Genomic DNA, 17,462 nt, shown 5'->3' on the forward strand with positions numbered 1-17,462 from the left:
AGCTGTAGTTCAGCAATATGCAAAAAACAGGTGCTGCTGGAGGTCATACCATGTTCAGGAAGCGACATGAAAACATTAACCCGAGTAACAGCACTGTTCTGAGCGGCTCACTCAGGAAATGCCAGGTAGCACTGCTACTCTGCAGTGGCCCCTTGATTTTAGCTTCTTCATCTGCACTTTCTTTTCTAGCTTTGCCCTCCTTATTCCCCACCACCACCACCCCAAAAGGCAAGGTCCCTCTCAGCCTCCTTGTTATGAACCCTCCCTATCATACTGCTGTCCCCGCCCCAGCACATAACAAGCAGCCACAATATCACGCCTCTGGCTACTCAAAGCCAAGCTTTCACAGCACTAAGCCAGAATAATGCCAAAGAGTTCGGTATCTAAATCCTGCCTCCATGTAAAACTGAAAGCTTGTCTTGGCAGCCACCTCACCCTTGAGGCAGGAAACTCCTGTAGTGCTACAACTCTTTTTTCTTGGGCATGGCCAGGCAGCTTCAATTTCACTGTCAGAGCAGCTCTGACAGAAGTTTGGCAGAGGGCAAAAAACAGACAGATTTTTTTTTTTTGCCAACTGCCCCAAGGCAGAGGGGCTGGTCTGGGCAGGTGATGAGAGCTTGTTTGAGACTTAATAAATTGGCAAGTCATTAACCCAGTAAGCCAGTGCAGATATGAGATAATAAGAGGATAAAGCTACTTCACTGGTTGTTCATCAATATGGGCTTTTTTTTTTTTTTTTTTGACGCCAGCTGCTGGATGGTGGGAACCCACCGTACACTGGTCAGTCCCTAGTAATAAACAAACAATGGCGCGTACTTACCATACTGGCCGTGAGAAACCAGAGTGCTGACCCAGGGGACTAGCTGAGGCTGACGGACTCTGGGCTCAGGGACAGGAGGCAGAATAGAAACAAGCTCTGGAGTAGCCAGCTGTGGGTAATCAGTGACCTCTAGAAGCGACAAGCATAGGAAGGAGCAGCCAACAGCACTTACTGCTTTTCCTGTTTTCCAGCTGCCTTTGTGCTGGAAAAAAGTAATCATCCTTCTCCAGGAGAGGAAGATGACAAGCACCAGTGCAACTTTCCGACCTCCTTCCATGTAGTGGAGTTAAACAAGCTCTGGGACCAGGGATCGAAACCAAGAGCTGCCTGTTCCCAAAAGGATGGCTTCGCAAGTGTGCAGCTCTGTGCATCTGCAGAGGAGTGAAAGATAAGCCAAGGGCACGGCCCCTGCACCTGCGCTCCAGTCTGAAAACTGAAATGGCCTAAACAGGAGGGTTGCTTAAGAATACCCTAGAGCTTTGTGGTGAGGGCTCTCTCCTGCCACCTGGGTGTAAATCTCCACAGGCAGAAAGAACAGGACTTGGGCCTCCCACAGACCCTTTCTCTCGTGCCCGCTTCTCCCCACCTCACACAACCAGCAGCACCTCCTGGACGCCAGCCCGGTGTCAAGCTCATCAGTAGGGCCCTGCAACACGTAACTCCAGCTTTCCTTGGCTTTCAGGTGACAGTCTAAAAGCGGGTGTGTACTTTTGCCCCTAGCCAGAAGGATGGCCAAGGCCACTGGACAGGACATAGCCTCTCACGCTTAGCAGCAGCATTTTGCTCCATGCTGTCTCTAAGAACAATTTAAAGTTAAACAGGGCAGAACATGTGGCAACTTGATGCCATGTTCCGCAGCCTCTGGGTCAGGTTTAGTGTGTCCTCCCGCAGCTTGAGCAGAACGTGAAAATCCCAGACACAGGGTATGAAGTGTACGTAGCAGGCAAGCAGAAAAGAGACTTTTCTATCACTCCAGGCAGGTCTGTCCTTTAAGTACTGACACAGCCAGAAACTCTTGATATCTGCCAGTGTTTCTATTAGTGCATAATGTGCTCACATTAGTTCCTCCTCTCATAAGCTTTTTACTAATGTTTGCGCCTGTTCTTCCTTGTCTCCTGCTCCTTTTTGTCCTAATAAGCTCCTAGTCCTCTTCCCTGGAGCATCACTCAACACCCCCCCCCCACGCCCCACATCCCCCCAGCTTCATTAAAAGTTATCGTTATCCTAGTGTCCTGCTATCTCCTCTATAGCCCACATAGTGATTTGTTCCCAAAGCCTTTTAGGAGTAAAGAAACCCTTCCTTCGTAGTTCACACAATGCAAAACACAACCATTTCAGAGCAACAGAAAAAGTGTGCAAGCTGTCACGTAACCTCCCGTGTCTTCATCCAGCACTGTGGTCCTCAGGCTTTTCAAAGCCACCCTTCCCCTTTTTGAAAGTTTCGTTTCCCCTTCTCGTCTTCCCAGTTTCTACCCGACAAAAGCACTATTCACTCTCTAACTTATCTCAAGCCCCCAGAGCTCAAACATCAGGGTTTTTTTTTTTTTGCAGTATGAAACAGTTTGTACTACCTTTTTCTTCTACCAACATTTACATTTTAATTTTCAGTAAAACTGAACCCCAAACTCTACCTGTGTTGGCTCAAAGGATATACTACACTCACCCTGGAGCTGAAGAGGATGGACAACTTTTGGGTGGGATAGTCAGAGACCAGCACATTCAAACACAATGGCAGGGGAACAGTTTTTTCTGTGGCTCCTACCTCTTGTCCTCCAGTTACAGGATGTATGCTGACACTCCCCAGAGAGAAAGTCACTGCTCTAGTAGAGGAAGGAAAAAAATGAGCAAGACAACAATCTGATTCTCAAAGCCGTTACATCATCCAAATAGCGAACATAGTTTATTTCTAAAACAGCTGGAATCCCATATTTGACAAAGTTGCAGACAGATGGAGCTTTCAGAACCAGGTTGATACTGAAGGAAAGTTGAAACAGGTGCCAAAGTGCTTTAAAAAGGTGCCAAAGTCCCTGCCAGACAGAGCTGTCATTCAAAGACCCCCAGTAGAGCTGGCGATACCAGTAAAACCTGTGCTTTTCTTGGTAGACATGTTTCACAAGGAGGATCTGTGGGAAGCGAGGAAGCTTTGGCAGCAGAGATGTCAGTTTTCCAGCCTGAAAGCATCCTGCATTAAGAGCATCTGATGGGTCTATGGACCCAGCACTGCCATAACAGCAAAAGCTGCAGGCATACCTTAGACCTCTCGATAGGCACAAAAACCAAAAGGGAACTTGTAATTCACTTCTCTTGATCCAGTATAAACAAGTGCACTTGTAGCAAAACATATTCTTTGGGCGATCACAGAGCATAGTTCAGAAATTCTTTGGTCGTCAGACTGCATGAAATTCCCCCTAATTTTTTTTTCCCCACATGGTGACAAGTGACAGAGTGATGTGGGAGGCTGAAAAAAAGATGCTAGTGTAGTGCCAGGAGAGGGGGCACAATTCCAGCAGAGTGTGGAAACAGCCTTTTCTTCAGAGCAAGCTCAGGCTCCAGCCCCAATCCTTAGCAGGTGCTTCTCCCCACTGCCACCGCAGTGCTGAGGTCTCAGCTGCATTCACGCGTGTGCAGCAGAACACTGGTTTCCCACAGGATTGCCAAGAGGGGTTAACGCTTGTAGGAAGGTGCCTACTATCTATCTGAGGTGATATCTCAGGAGGTGAAGGAGAAACAGAGCACTTCTCTTTCCTCTGGGGGAACAGAAGAGGTTGTATCCTTAAATATCTACCATGTCAGTCCAAATTAAACTCAGAGTGCTAGTTTCCAAAAGCTTTAGTTAAGTCAGTATTGGCAGGAGAACTGGTGATCAAGCACCCCTGTTGCAAAAAAATACGTGTGTGTGTGTGTGTATACACGTGTGTGTATACCACCTTCTGCAGGTATTTTCACTCAGAGTGCCCAGAATGAAGTCATAGAATCATAGAATAGTTTGGGTTGGAAGGGACCTTTAAAGGTCATCTAGTCCAACCCCCCTGCAATGAGCAGGGACATCTTCAACACGATCAGGTTGCTCAGAGCCCCGTCCAACCTGACCTTGAATGTTTCCAGGGATGGGGCATCCACCACCTCTCTGGGCAACCTGTGCCAGTGTTTCACCACCCTCAGCATAAAATATTTCTTCCTTCTATCTCGTCTAAATCTACCCCCCTTTAGTTTAAAGCCATTCCCCCTTGTCCTGTCGCAACAGGCCCTGCTAAAACCGAAGCCTTCTCTGCTCTAGGCTGAACAACCCCAACGAACAAGTCCCTTGTCAAACAGGACTGTCCTTTGGACCAGTCCTGTGCTGGCAGGGCAAAGAATCCTGAACCATCACTGATTCTGCTGACAGTGGATTTCTAGCTGAGAAAGATGTCTATTCTTTTACACCAGAGAGCCTTCGAGGCATGCTCAATTCAGGTCATTAAAAAGAAAAAAGTGACCCATTTCTGACCAAACAAAATATGTCATCTGAAGGTATTGGGCAGAAAAGCAGGCCAAAGTTGGATGTTGTAAAGAAATAAAAGACAGTCAATATGAAATTAGTAACATTATAACTGCCTCTTATATAGTTTTAGTTGAATAATCCTCTATGTTAGTGTCAAAGCAGTTTATCTTTGAGTGAATATATGTATCTTCATCCACAAACAGCAGACTTTTGCGCTTTCAAACTGTTTCCTGCTCTATGTTGCTGTAAATAGGGCACTTATGAAAAGGAACAGCAAGAAGAATCACAGAAACTGCACCACGAGGAGGGGGATTTCTACCTTTCCAGGTTATCTGCTCAGTTATTTTCATTTACTTACTCAAAATTTTTGACACTTTAGCAGTTGGCCAATTTCTCTTTGTCAAAGAGTAAAACAAACAAACAAACAAATTCAAAGTAAAGATACATATATTAGGATGAGACAAAAAAATAAGGTGGCAACAAATGGCAATGTATGATGACCTGCACAAAAAGAATTTTATGAGAGGACCATTAAATTACTCAGCAGTACTGGCGCAGAATTTCAGACAAATAGAAAAATGCATAGCAGGCCAGAAAATGCTTCTTTCCTCCCAATTGGACCTGGTAAACTGTATAAATCCTACATTTTGCAGAAACCTGCTGCACCATCATGCAGTTGTCCTGACAGAAGAGACCGACTTATAAGTACAAGTTCTACTTCACATCTCGACATGAAAGGGAAAGCACCAAGGAAGACGGGCCTGTGCTTCCCTTTTTCCTGCAAAGAATTTCCAGCTCACCAGAGACGGACTGCAAAAGGAGAGAAAGGCAAAGGTGCCGAGACGACATTGTCTCAGCCTCGAAGTTACACAGAACTTCATGACAATACCAGCTTGGACAAAACTGAACTGTTCTGCCTGTCCAGGCTCCGGGCAGAGTCTCCAAAAGCATGGATCCCAGCAGAGGCAGAGGAAGGGACAAACCGCACGTGAGAGAGAGAAAGAAGCACATTGCTCCATTCACAATGAGCTTTCCATGAACACTGTTGGACTCCAAAGAGAATAATTTATAGAAAATGCACAGAAATTGTCTACAGAACGGGTCTTACTCATTTGCAAAATGGGTATTTGTATTTGTGAAAAGGAAAAAAAAAAAAGATCCCACAAAACATCAAACACATTCTTGGGTATGTATTTTCCTGTATTTGGCAGAGGGAAGTTTTAAAGAATAATCTTTGATTGTTAATAACCTGTAAAAATTCATGGAGAAAAAACCTGATTTCATCATGTACAGTTGGGGCTAGGAGGGAGTGTTTGCAGTGACGTATTCAAGTTGCGGTTCATAATTTTTGATGCTGGCTGAGCTGATGTTAGAAAAAGTCCACAGTTCTGATAGAAAGAGGTAACAAAGACTTGGGTCAGCTTATCCAGGCATAAATCAGTTTGTAACAGTTCCTTCGTTAAACAAATCATCCTTTGACATTAAGAATCAGGTAGGACTTTGCAGGATTTCCCTTCTGTAAACAGATGGAGGAAATCAGAAGCAATTTTTCCATCCTTCTGAAAGGAGAACCAAATGACTCTCCAAATGAGTTTTAAATGCACTTATTGCAAGTAGCTGGAAATGACCGCAGCCCAGCTTGTGAGGCAGAAGTTGTCTTTCTCTGTAAAGCTCATAAAAAGCAGGTTCTCCATTATAAACTTCTTTGAGGGGGGAAGCGAGGGGAGCAAAAAAACTTTGGTTCACAACATTGTTTTGCATAGGCATTCAAGTAGATCCTCAAAAGCTACCGGCTGTCCAGGCTAGTAACAAAATACCCATGCTCTCTCCTCAGTAGCGGACGATCCTCTTTGGTATCCTATTTTGTAAGGCAGACGTCTTGCAGAGATGGAGGAGTCATACAGATGCATCTTTGAAAAGGAAGACAGCATCACTTGCATTGCACAAACAAATTCATCTACTTGATTAAGGAACACACAGGAAACCTTCTTTTGGTAGGGGGTGGGGGAGGGAGAAGAGAAAGCACTGATACATTCACTACTTGCTAGAAGCAAGTTATTTTGCTCTTGTACTTAGTTGTTAACAGCTGTCAGTAGCTGTGATACATCTGTGTTGACAGAAAATATGGAATTATTGCTTTGTGAGCAATTCTGAGTAACAAGGAACAGGACGTTAATAAATCCTTCCAGGCAGACACAGCCCTGTGGCAGAAAATATAAATATTCATTTTGGGAACCATTCTGGCAGTTACTAAGCATGATACTTACTTGTTGACTGCGTGATGCACGAAACCTTGTAGGATGACCATATGCTTAAAACACAAAGGATCGTAGCTAGGAACCCGAAAGTCTGGATGAGAAAACAAACAAACCACAGATACTTACAGAACATTAGATGACACATATTCCATGAATGTACAGACACTCTTGTATATCCAGCTACATATTTTATGATGTTAACAGACCCAAAAAAGTGATTTCTTACTTCATTCTCCCAATATACTAAAAAAATAAAAGTTTCCGTAGTATAATAGCAGCTTATGTTTTGTCAAAACAATGACTGAAAGATAGACTGAAAGTCATATACAAGGGGGGAGAAGAAGCTGGACAGCAGCATAGAGTCTCGCCTTCTAGACTTCTCACTAGGATTCTGCAACAAAGAAAAAACTTTTTCTAACAGCTCTGATTACTGTTCTTTTACTGCCCCATTCGAACAAGTCTTTCCCTGCCACCTGCCGAATAAGCAAGTCAGGTAAGTCTTCTAGTCTGTTTGCATCATCAGGACTAAGTTTCTGAAAGTAATTCTTTACTCTCGAGGAGCTGTATTTCAGGTCCTGCTGCTGTGAAAATACTGTTGCCCACACTCAGAAGGAATGCCTCTCTCTGTAAAGCCCTCCAGCCAGCAGAGGCAGAGAGTATCTTCCAGTAAGTCAGCCCAGGACCCCAGTGGGTTTTAGCTCAGGAGAAACTATCTTGAACAGGTTTCTGTTCAGGAGCAGGAGGCATTAAAAGCCAAAGACTGGAGTGAAATCCTTTAGGTAACTTCTAGCTGCTACAACAGCCATTTGTCAAAACTGAATTGCCTTGATTCTTCCCCCAAACTCATTAGTTCCTATGAGCTAAAGCAGGAACCTTTGGTTTCAACTCTCTGACAGGACAAATATCCACTTTAGTGGCGAGTCTGGAGTCTCACAACAAAATATTTTTGTTGGCATTGTGTTACAGAACATTCACTGAAATGAGCTAGAAGGTAGTTCAGCCAACCAAGACACAAGCAAGGCAAGTCTGTAAGAAAATACAATTACAAGTAATAGATTTCCAATGCCCTACTTAATATATATTGCAATTAAAAAAAGTGTCAAGACTGATAAACAGAGTCTTACCGCTCCAGCCACAAGTCCAGTCAAATTGTAACTCTTGGATGCTGCTACAATCGATGCAATGAGAAGCAGAATTGTACCAATTAAATAATGAAGAAACTCCTGTAAAGACAAGCACAGCCTGCATCAGAAGGGAAACTTATCAGGAAAGCATTTCAGTATGCCTCAGAATGAAAACAATTTGGCAGAGGTTACTCAAACCCAGAGGACAAAACACCAGTCAACAGAAAAAAAAAAGCAGCTAAAAAAAGAGAGAAAAAAAAAAACCACCCTGTGAGTGGATTTTGTACCATACCTGATTTTCTGTTCAAAAAAGGAGAGAGGGCCAATCTTCAGGTCTACTAATGTCACTGGAATAAGATCTACTTTACTGGGCATGGATGCAATCCTTTCAATTCAACATGGTATATTACTGAGGGTGAAACACGTATCTTTATGGCATCAAGTATGCACCTTACTGAAAGAGACAGTTCTGGAGGAAGGAAGAAGCCTTAAGGACATATTTCTCTAGCCTATATGACATGGCAATAAATGGCAGCAAATGGCATAAGTAGAAAACCAAATGGTCCTACTTCTGATAATCTTAGAAAGTAAGCAGTGGATCTGCTGGACTTACTAACAACTTACATCAACCAAGACTGGAAACAGGAGAGAAGCCACGAAAAGCACAACTATGCAGACACTCATAACCAACACCACATTAAATGCCGCTTTGCAAAACTGTCATTTATTAGCTTATTTCAATCCTTTATTTCAATCCCTGCATCTGTATTATCTCTAGGTAAAGAAGTACTTTCTAGAGACAGTTAGTGGTGGTATGCGTTTGAAAAAATAAAAAGGGGCGCAAGTCTAACCATATTCTTCAGCTAAAAAGAAAACTAAAATTTTCTCTCTGGTTAGAAGTGGATGGATGGACAAACCATTATCTTAGATCTGTAAACTACTTACATAGCTTCCATTAAACGCCATCCAAATACTTCTCGGATTTCAAAATCCCTCTATATCTCTCCAGTTGGCTTTTCCCCATCCCTTTGGTCCTTCCTCTGTGGAACTAACATGTCACCATGCATAAGGGAGACATGTTCTAAGAGGTTATTAAAATCCGTCACCCCACACTAGGACACAGGACCCTTCTGTTAGCTGACCTGACCCAAAGCTACTGAGGAAGTTCAGGTCTTGCATTTTCTGTGCTGCTCGTTAGTTCTCTATGAGAGATGGATGTGCAAGGGAAATGTGGGAATGAGGCAGGAACATCCTGCAGGATATCCCAGGAATGGCCAGGCTATGGCAGTCAGGCTGAGGCTCCTTTCTTGCTATTGTTTAAGTTACCTAACACCATTCCAAAAAGAGACACATTTGACTTAAATAGCACTAGTAGACTTTATTTTGGGACAGGATGTACTACATGAATTCTACTGCTATGATTTGGCACTCTAGCAATCCCTTAGCTGCTATAAATGACCTGAGCTAGGACCCATCTGCTGAAGCTTGATAATCAGTAGCTTCTTTTCAATTGTCTCAGAATAACACTATTGCCTTCCCTGGAGTAAATCTGGATTTATATCTGTGTAAACGAGGGCAGGATCAGATCCAAATCAGCTAAAAAAACCTTACAATTACAGCATCTGCTGAACTGAATACTAATAACAAAAGCAACAAAAGGATTTGCATACAAGGCAAAAAAGAAGTACGTGGAAGACAGCCTATCATTGTGTGATAGCACAAGAAAATGAAATAAGTAATCAAGACATCAACCCACAAGAGAGGCAAGCAACCCAGACTTACCGCAAGTGGCCAGCTAACACAAGTGAGAATCCTGTAGACTCTGAAAATGTGGATAATGTAGAAGAACAAAATCATAACCAAGTCGCACATGGTGACAATCTGAAAGTAGCTGTACGCACTGTAATCCGTCCACGGAGAATTATTTACACTGATGAACGCAACCAGCAGTGAGATCTGAAAGACAAAAGGCACATTAAAAATTTTTACAATGGTACTCAGAGGGCCGTGGAGATGATTTTAAACACAAGAAAATGGCACTTAGAAACAGAAGACAAATATCTAATGTAAATTGGATGGTCCCAACAAAACGGAGGACAAAGTAACGATCATGGTAATAATGTTTTAAAATTTACTGTTAAATGAGTTAAAACAAACATTAAAAGTGGGGAAAGAGCCAACTGCTCAAAGGAAAGCAGCAGTTTCAGCCTGAAGAACCCAACCTGAAGAAGTCTCTATGTATAATACAAGAGGTCTCAAATATAGAAGAGGCATTGAATGCCTGGAATTCACAGGATCATAGAATAGTTTGGGTTGGAATGGGACCTTGTAAGGTCATCTAGTCCAACCCCCCTGCCATGGGCAGGGACATCTTCCACTAGATCAGGTTGCTCAGAGCCCCATTCAGCCTGACCTTGAATGTTTCCAGGGATGGGGCATCCACCACCTCTCTGGGCAACCTGTGCCAGTGTTTCACCACCCTCAGCGTAAAATATTTCTTCCTTCTATCTAGTCTAAATCTACCCCCCTTCAGTTTAAAGCCATTCCCCCTTGTCCTGTTGCAACAGGCCCTGCTAAAAAGTTTGTCCCCATCTTTTTTATAAGCCCCCTTTAAGTACTGAGAGGCTGCAAGAAGGTCTCCCTGAAGCCTTCTCCTCTCCAGGCTGAACAACCCCAACTCTCTCAGCCTTTCTTCATAGGAGAGGGGTTCCATCCCCCTGCTCATTTCTGTGGCCCTCTTCTGGACCCGCTCCAACAGGTTGATGTCTTTCTTATGCTGAGGGCTCCAGAGCTGGACGCAGTACTCCAGGTGGGGTCTCACCAGAGCAGAGTAGAGGGGCAGAATCACCTCCCTCGACCTGCTGGCCACGCTGCTTTTGATGCAGCCCAGGATACGATTGGCCTTCTGGGCTGTGAGCGCACGTTGCTGGCTCATGTCCAGCTTTTCATCCACCAGTACCCCCAAGTCCTTCTCGGCAGGGCTGCTCTCAATCCCTTCATCCCCCAGCCTGGATTGATACCGGGGGTTGCCCCGACCCACGTGCAGGACCCTGCACTTGGCCTTGTTGAAACTCACGAGGTTCACACAGGCCCACTTCTTGAGTTTGTCCAGGTCCCTCTGGATGGCATCCCGTCCTTCACGCATCTAAACCCTACGGACTTTCAGAACTGAAAGCTGTGAAAATTAAGATGCCCATGAACACATGTGCCTTTACTTACATTTAGTGAGAGTTCTCACATGCAAAATCGGAGGACCTGGCTGCAACTGAGCTAACGGTTTTACCCTTTTCTACCACCTACAGAGAAGGAGTATTAGCAGACTATAAGGTAGTATCATAGCTAATAATATAAACATTTGGAGGAACTGATTAATTCACCCAACCCCCAATACAATAGTTATAAAACTTTAATATGTTAACATTGTCACATAATAGTTATAAATATTGTCAATACAATAGTTATAAAACTTTAATATGTTAACATTGTCACATAAAACTATAAAGCATTATCATACAACTTCTTTCAGTTGTAGGCTTGCAAAGGACAAAAGCTATTTTATTTTTTTAATCTAAAGCTACTTGTTTATTTTACTAATCTTGCTGCTTCTACTAGCCTGGCTAGCCTGGGTGATAAAAATAAATCTACCGAGGATACACCTGAATATTTTCTTATTACAGACTTTGTCAATGCATGCTTTCAGCCACTGTGATTTTTAGTTCATCCAAAGTCAGCCAGGAGCAGTAATGATTCATATTTTAATCGTTTCTCCAAGACATTAAAAAAACTATCTGAAAAAGCCAGCACTTCAAGACTGCACCACCCTTTCCTGCACACTCATCTTCCAAACTCCTAACCAATTGCATCCATTATCAGAATAATTTCCTTAAGATTAAAAGGAAAAAAAAACCACCACCCAAACAACATAGCTTAGATTCTTCCTGCTGTAGTTTTAACTGAGTTTCACCTGCTCAGTTCTAAGCTGACAGGCGAAACATACACATCCTCAAGTGCAACCAAAAGCTCTACACACACATAAGAACTTCACAAGAAGTTCACAAGAACTTGCACCTTGGCCAAACTCCATCCAAACAGGCACATCGATGTCGTGACAGTGAACCACCTCAAAAAAGTGGCTCCAAAGAGAAAAGTCAGTGCTCCGGGATCCTTTCCCACACAAGTGGCTAAGCTATTGTTAGATCTGGTCCGGCTCCATTATTTTTACTGTGGTAGTCCAAGTAGTTGATATTAGCATTGTAAGTGATGCTCAGTCCAAGCCAGTGACAGGCTTCTGCACTAGAGTAAGCCTACATCTCCTCCCACCTTTGAAATAGATACAGGGTAGGGAAGACAGGACTTTGAGGTGCAGGGCTTGATCACACTCAATGCTTCTCAAGAATGGACGTTACATATGCCTTTGAAAATGCATGGTATCGCTCAGTCCCTGTCTCCCCAAATATGTTCCTGTCCTCTGGTTTGGGAGTGTAACATCATAGCAGCATCCTGCATGTTTAGTGCTTCTGTCTGTACCATGTCTGTTCTCTGGGTCTTACAGCCTAGCCACTGGGGAATCCTAAATGCACAAAGTCTTGCATCTTGTGCATGGCAGAGCTTTTTGAGATGCTACATTTCTTAGAAGACAACAAAGCAATGCTCTCCGCAATTCAGCATTTAAAGAATTCTGGCACAGTTCTTCAATTCTGAGATAATTTCAATGAAGTTTTGTCCAACCTATGTCTACATACACCAGGCCTACATTAAGCTGTGGTTTCATGAGGGTCATGGCCTTTGTCATCTTCTCCTTCTCACCCTGATTTCATTCCCTGTCGTGTACTGACTCCTCCACTCATCTGTGCTGAGCCACCTCAGTGTACTAAGCCAGCAGAAAAGTAAACTACTAAAAAATGCAAATAGCTTTACTCTGACTCTGCCATCACGCAAGGCAGGGTCAGGTGAGCAAGGGAGTGTGAGGGAGATGCTAGGACTCCAAGGGAAAGGATAGGAAGGACTGAGCAGGCAGGGTGGCAGCAGCTAGTAACCACGCTGGCTCAGGCTGCCGCAGAACATCTCTCTCGGTTCCTTGAATCTTAATGTCAGTTAAGCAAAGAGTAGTCTGACTTAGCTGTTGAGTAACTTCAACAATCAGAAGGAGATCAGCAGGTCATTTACCCTATAATCTAGAATGCTTGAAGCGATGCAAGACACAGCTATTATTTTCATGAGAAAATGAAAATGAAATTTAATGAAATTTCATTCTATAGGGAGACTCGACAAGAAGTCATGGCAAGTGTTGAATCTTGCTCTTGGATAAAGGTGGGATGAGGACAACGCTTCTCTAACCACCACAGGCTAAAAGAGGTTCCTTTATTCAGGTGCCTTCACAATAATGAGTTCTCAGTTTCAATTACACTGTAGAAATCAAGAAGGAAGCACTAATTCACAGAAGTATTAAATCTGCCTTTTGGCTCATTTCATGCTTGAACCATTAACTTTATCAACTTTTTTAGTGTGTTCAAAGGATAAGGACTGGATCCCTGAAGTACAACCACCATCCAAATAATAAGACGCACTGGTAAAAAAACCCAAAAAACTTAGTTTAAACCAGACCTAGTTCTTTCAACTTCATGGAAGCATGAAAGAGTTTTTTTTTCAGTTAGAAGGTATAAAAATTTGAGAAGAAGCATAAAGAAGAATGTGAGCCATCCAAGGACAAGATCAGGAAATTCATCTGAGGTGTTAAATTCCTCAGAAATAAGAAGATACAAGGTACCAACCAGTCAGTGAAGAATCTGCTCAGCTCCTAAGAACAGGGTAGAAATGTGGATTTGAACAAACATGCTTTCCATTTCAAGTGTACTTCACAATTAGAACAATTCCAAAAACAGTTAGTAAAGATTCTCCCTTCTTTGATTTTAGATGTGCCTCAGCATATAGGTAGGAAGAAATCACTGTGCGGTGAGAGGTATTTCTTTCAAAGATTTCCTTTGTCAGCATAAATTTCACAACATGATATTTACATTCAGTTTCTAAAGCGGGTTCTCTGATCGGAGGCACGTAATGCTATTTCACAGGACAGATGCAAAGGGGACGATATCAACAACTTTATATAAAGCTACACCATTTTTGCCACACTATATTGCCTGCATGGCTAGCAGGTACAGTCAGAGTTCAAAACTCACCTGCTGAAAAAGAATGCCAACAAATGTAGGAAATAGAGCCACATAATATTATTTTTCCTTTAAAAGTGACAAATACCAAAGTTCCTTCACGAGATATCAGTTTATCATGATATACTGGGTGATGATTGTATCTTTTCCTCCCCCTGTAATTCCTGTTTCCAGAGAACTTGAAATTGAGCAATAAAATGATTAATACATAACTGTCCTGGATACAGTTCAACATATATCTTAGAAGTCAGCTCATGGCACACAGAGAGAGAAATGAATGGCAAAGCAATAAAATGATCAAATGTTACGAGTGTTCTTTATGCATCTGTGCTCAGGGGAGTAGGTTAATACATCTTGAAAATAAAAACTAGAGGCACAAAAAAATTAGAGCATTGTCATTTCCATTTCAATATAGTATTTCACATATTGTGAGAGTAGCAGACATGTAACTCATAGCCAGCAAGCCAGTCAGATCAAATACAGGTCAAGCAATGGTCAGTCTCATTAGAAGATTCTAATATGCTCCACAAAATATATCCAGGCTTCAGACCTGCATTACAAAAGGGGTGGGGAACACATTGCACACTACTATTTAAGTGCTTTCTGGTTTCTGAAAAGCAAAACAAAGAACATCGGCATCAATCAACTCCAAGGAGAGATTTTTTGATTTAAATAAAGTTCCGTATTTACTCTGTTTCACAGAAGTTGATAGGCTTAAACTAATCCACTTCTTGACTTTCCATTGGACCAGATACTTGAAGTGAGTCATAAAGTGTGTTTAGGAACACTGGTATATATCAGGAACTATCTCACAGTGATGAAGCCAACGTGAACTAAAGGCAGTCAGCAATTGCCAGGAGGCACTCAACACCTTACCAGACAGAACAGACATCATAAAAGAAAGATGGTAAGAGTCTGCATTCCCATCTCTATTTTGAGCTGGAGACGAGGCAACCACATCCTCTGCAACATGCCTGTGGAAAATGTTGGCTCCTGAACAGCACTGACGTAAGCTCCCAAGCCTAAACTCCATTCTGATTTGAAGTGAACACAGCTCTACCAAAAATGAAACATAATTTGCTCTTTCCTGCTATGGTCTTCCTTCAAAAGCCAACCCATGGCCCCTGAAAAAGGGTGAACAAGTACAGATCTTTCAAGGATGTTAATGGGAGGTGGGACATGAGCCGGGAGATCTGATCTTCCCAACAAAAAAGGGCCAGGGGTTATGCTGCTGCTGCCTTTAAGTGATGAGGGCAAGGCTCAAGACCCTTTTCCCCCTGTGCTATGACACCACTCACTCAATGTCCCAGGCATGGGCCAGGCCAGCCCTAGGCCACACCTAGGGCTGGGGGGTGAGAGAGGGGCTGCAGCAGCACAACACGTGTCCCAGCCATGCGGGAAATGCAAGGTGTGATCCAGTTATGTGTCTCATGCTCACAGCAAAGATCACAGAATCACAGAATGGTTGAGGTTGGAAGGGGCCTCTGGAGGTGATCTTGTCCAGCCCCCCTACTCAAGCAGGGACACTTAGAGCCGGTTGCCCAGGACTGTGTCCAGCTAGGTTTTGAGTATCTCCAAGGATGCAGACTCTACAACCCTTCTGGGCAACCTGTGCCAGCGTTAGACTATCTTCACAGCAAAAAAGCATTTTCTGATGTTCAGATTGACTTTCATGTGCCCACTGCCTCTTGTCCTGTCACACTGGGCACTACTGAGAAGACTCTATCTCCCTGTCCTTCACTCCCTCCCATCAGGTATTTATACAAGCTGGTGGGCTTCCCTGCACCTTCTCTTCTCTAGGCTGAACAGTCCCAGCTCTCTCAGCTTCTCCTCACGTGAAGGATGCTCCAGAACCTTCATCATCTTTGTGGACCTGTGCTGGACAAGTCCATGTCTCTCCAGCACTCGCGTGCACAGAACAGCCCAGACCTGCACCCAGGGGAAGGATCCTGAGCTGCTGGCAACACTCTTCCTAAAGCAGCCCAGGATGCTGTTGGCCCTCTTTGCCACGAGGGTGCTGCCTCATGGTCAGCTTGTTGTCCACCAGGAAGGACCCCAAGGTCTTCTCTGCAAAAGTCGCTTTCCAGCCAGTTGGCCCCCAGCCTGTACTGGTGCAGGGGCTTACCCTCAGATACCCCCGGATGCAGGACTTTGGATTTCCCTGTGTTGAACTTGATGAGATTCCTCTGTCCAGCCTGTCAAGGTCCCTCTCAATGGCAGCACAACCCGCTGGCTCACCAGCCACTCCTCCCAGTTTTTTATCATCTACAAACTTGCTGAGGGTGCACTCTGCCCCATCGTCCAGGTCATTAATGAAGATGCTGAACAGTACTGGCCCCAGTATTGACCCCTGGGGTATACCACTTAGTGACCGGCCTCCAAGGACCTTGTACCACAACCCTCTGGGCCTGGCCATTCAGTTTTTAATCCACCTCACTGCCCACTTATCTAAGCCATACTCTGTCAGCTTGTCTATGAGGATGTTATTGGAGACCATAACCTTACTAAGACGAAGGCAAACAATATCCACCGCTCTCTCCCTTGACCACCAAGCACGATTTCCCCTTTGTAAATCCATGCTGACTACTTCTGATAACCTTCTTGTCCTTCAGGTGTTTGGAAATGCTTTCCAGGAGGATTTTCTTCATCACCTTCCCAGGGCCTGAGGTGAGGCTGACCAACCTGTAGTTCCCTGTATCCTCCTTCCTGCCCATAGAGATATCAACCTGTTCAGAATGGCACACTTTCCTTCTGTACCTCTCAGGCTAGAGAGGATAGGGAAGGACTGGACAAGAGTGATAAAATCCCTTTCCCTGTGCTATAAAATGCTACTTGAAGTGTTCCCCGGAAATGCTGTTCCTTTTTTAAAATCAGCTCTTTTCCTCCCTGTTTCTTCTTGTCCCTGTTGAAGAACAAGCACCTGAAGTCCATTGGTCAGTGATTACACTCAGTAAAAAACAAGGAAAATGTGTACCAAGACTTTAAGGAAGTCAATCTTCCACTGCAGGAAAATTCAACACCTTCTTAAGGAAAGGAGAGGAATCATGACTTTGTATTATGAAGAGATTATATATAGGAGGAAGATCCAACTTCCAATTACTCCCAGGGCAAATGCACACTGGAGAAAAGGCCCATGACATTAGGCCCAGATGCCGTTGTACTCCTCATTTCAGATGGTTTGGATTCCACCTAACTCCCTGCACTTGGTCTTGGCTGGCTGTAGTCCTGCAGATGCAAATAGTTTACAGACAAAGCTCAGCTCCAAACATCCTAGCTTCACAGGATTGGACTGGACATGATGCTGGGACCAAGAGCAAGCCAGCAACACAATCCTCAGCCCCTCTGGCAGCTAGATCCTGTGAAACTGCCCAAGAGCTGCCTGCATCTCAGGACTAATAGGCTGGACTCCCCTTCACTAACACAATCGTGCTGGAATGTACCAGCAAAGATGGAAGAACCTGGACCAAGCCGGCAAGTTCAAAGCAGCTTACTAGAGAATCACCTGCTCCAAGGAACGAGCAGGCAGAAGAGACTACAGATACAATTTTCCTCACTAGTGCCCTGAGGGTAATGAAGGAACCATAACATAAGAAAGGACTTGTTTTGCCCTTCATG

The 17,462-nt window shown here is 43.8% G+C and overlaps 1 protein-coding gene across 1 annotated transcript in view; it reads right to left on the reverse strand.

Annotated features, from left to right (window-relative positions):
• Positions 1 to 5,489: 5,489 nt before the first annotated feature.
• CMTM7 (CKLF-like MARVEL transmembrane domain containing 7) overlaps positions 5,490 to 17,462 on the reverse strand; it is a 30,597-nt gene continuing 18,624 nt past the window's right edge. The window contains exons 3-6 of the mRNA XM_009324208.1: positions 9,466 to 9,639; positions 7,684 to 7,782; positions 6,569 to 6,650; positions 5,490 to 6,211 (exon numbers count right to left, since the gene is read on the reverse strand). Of these exons, the coding sequence (XP_009322483.1) occupies positions 6,198 to 6,211; positions 6,569 to 6,650; positions 7,684 to 7,782; positions 9,466 to 9,639 (369 nt within the window). The 3' untranslated portion in view covers positions 5,490 to 6,197. The remainder of the gene's footprint in view (positions 6,212 to 6,568; positions 6,651 to 7,683; positions 7,783 to 9,465; positions 9,640 to 17,462) is intronic.

Source organism: Pygoscelis adeliae, unplaced genomic scaffold (genome assembly GCF_000699105.1).
Source record: "Pygoscelis adeliae isolate BGI_AS28 unplaced genomic scaffold, ASM69910v1 Scaffold25, whole genome shotgun sequence".
Classification (NCBI taxonomy): Eukaryota; Metazoa; Chordata; class Aves; order Sphenisciformes; family Spheniscidae; genus Pygoscelis; species Pygoscelis adeliae.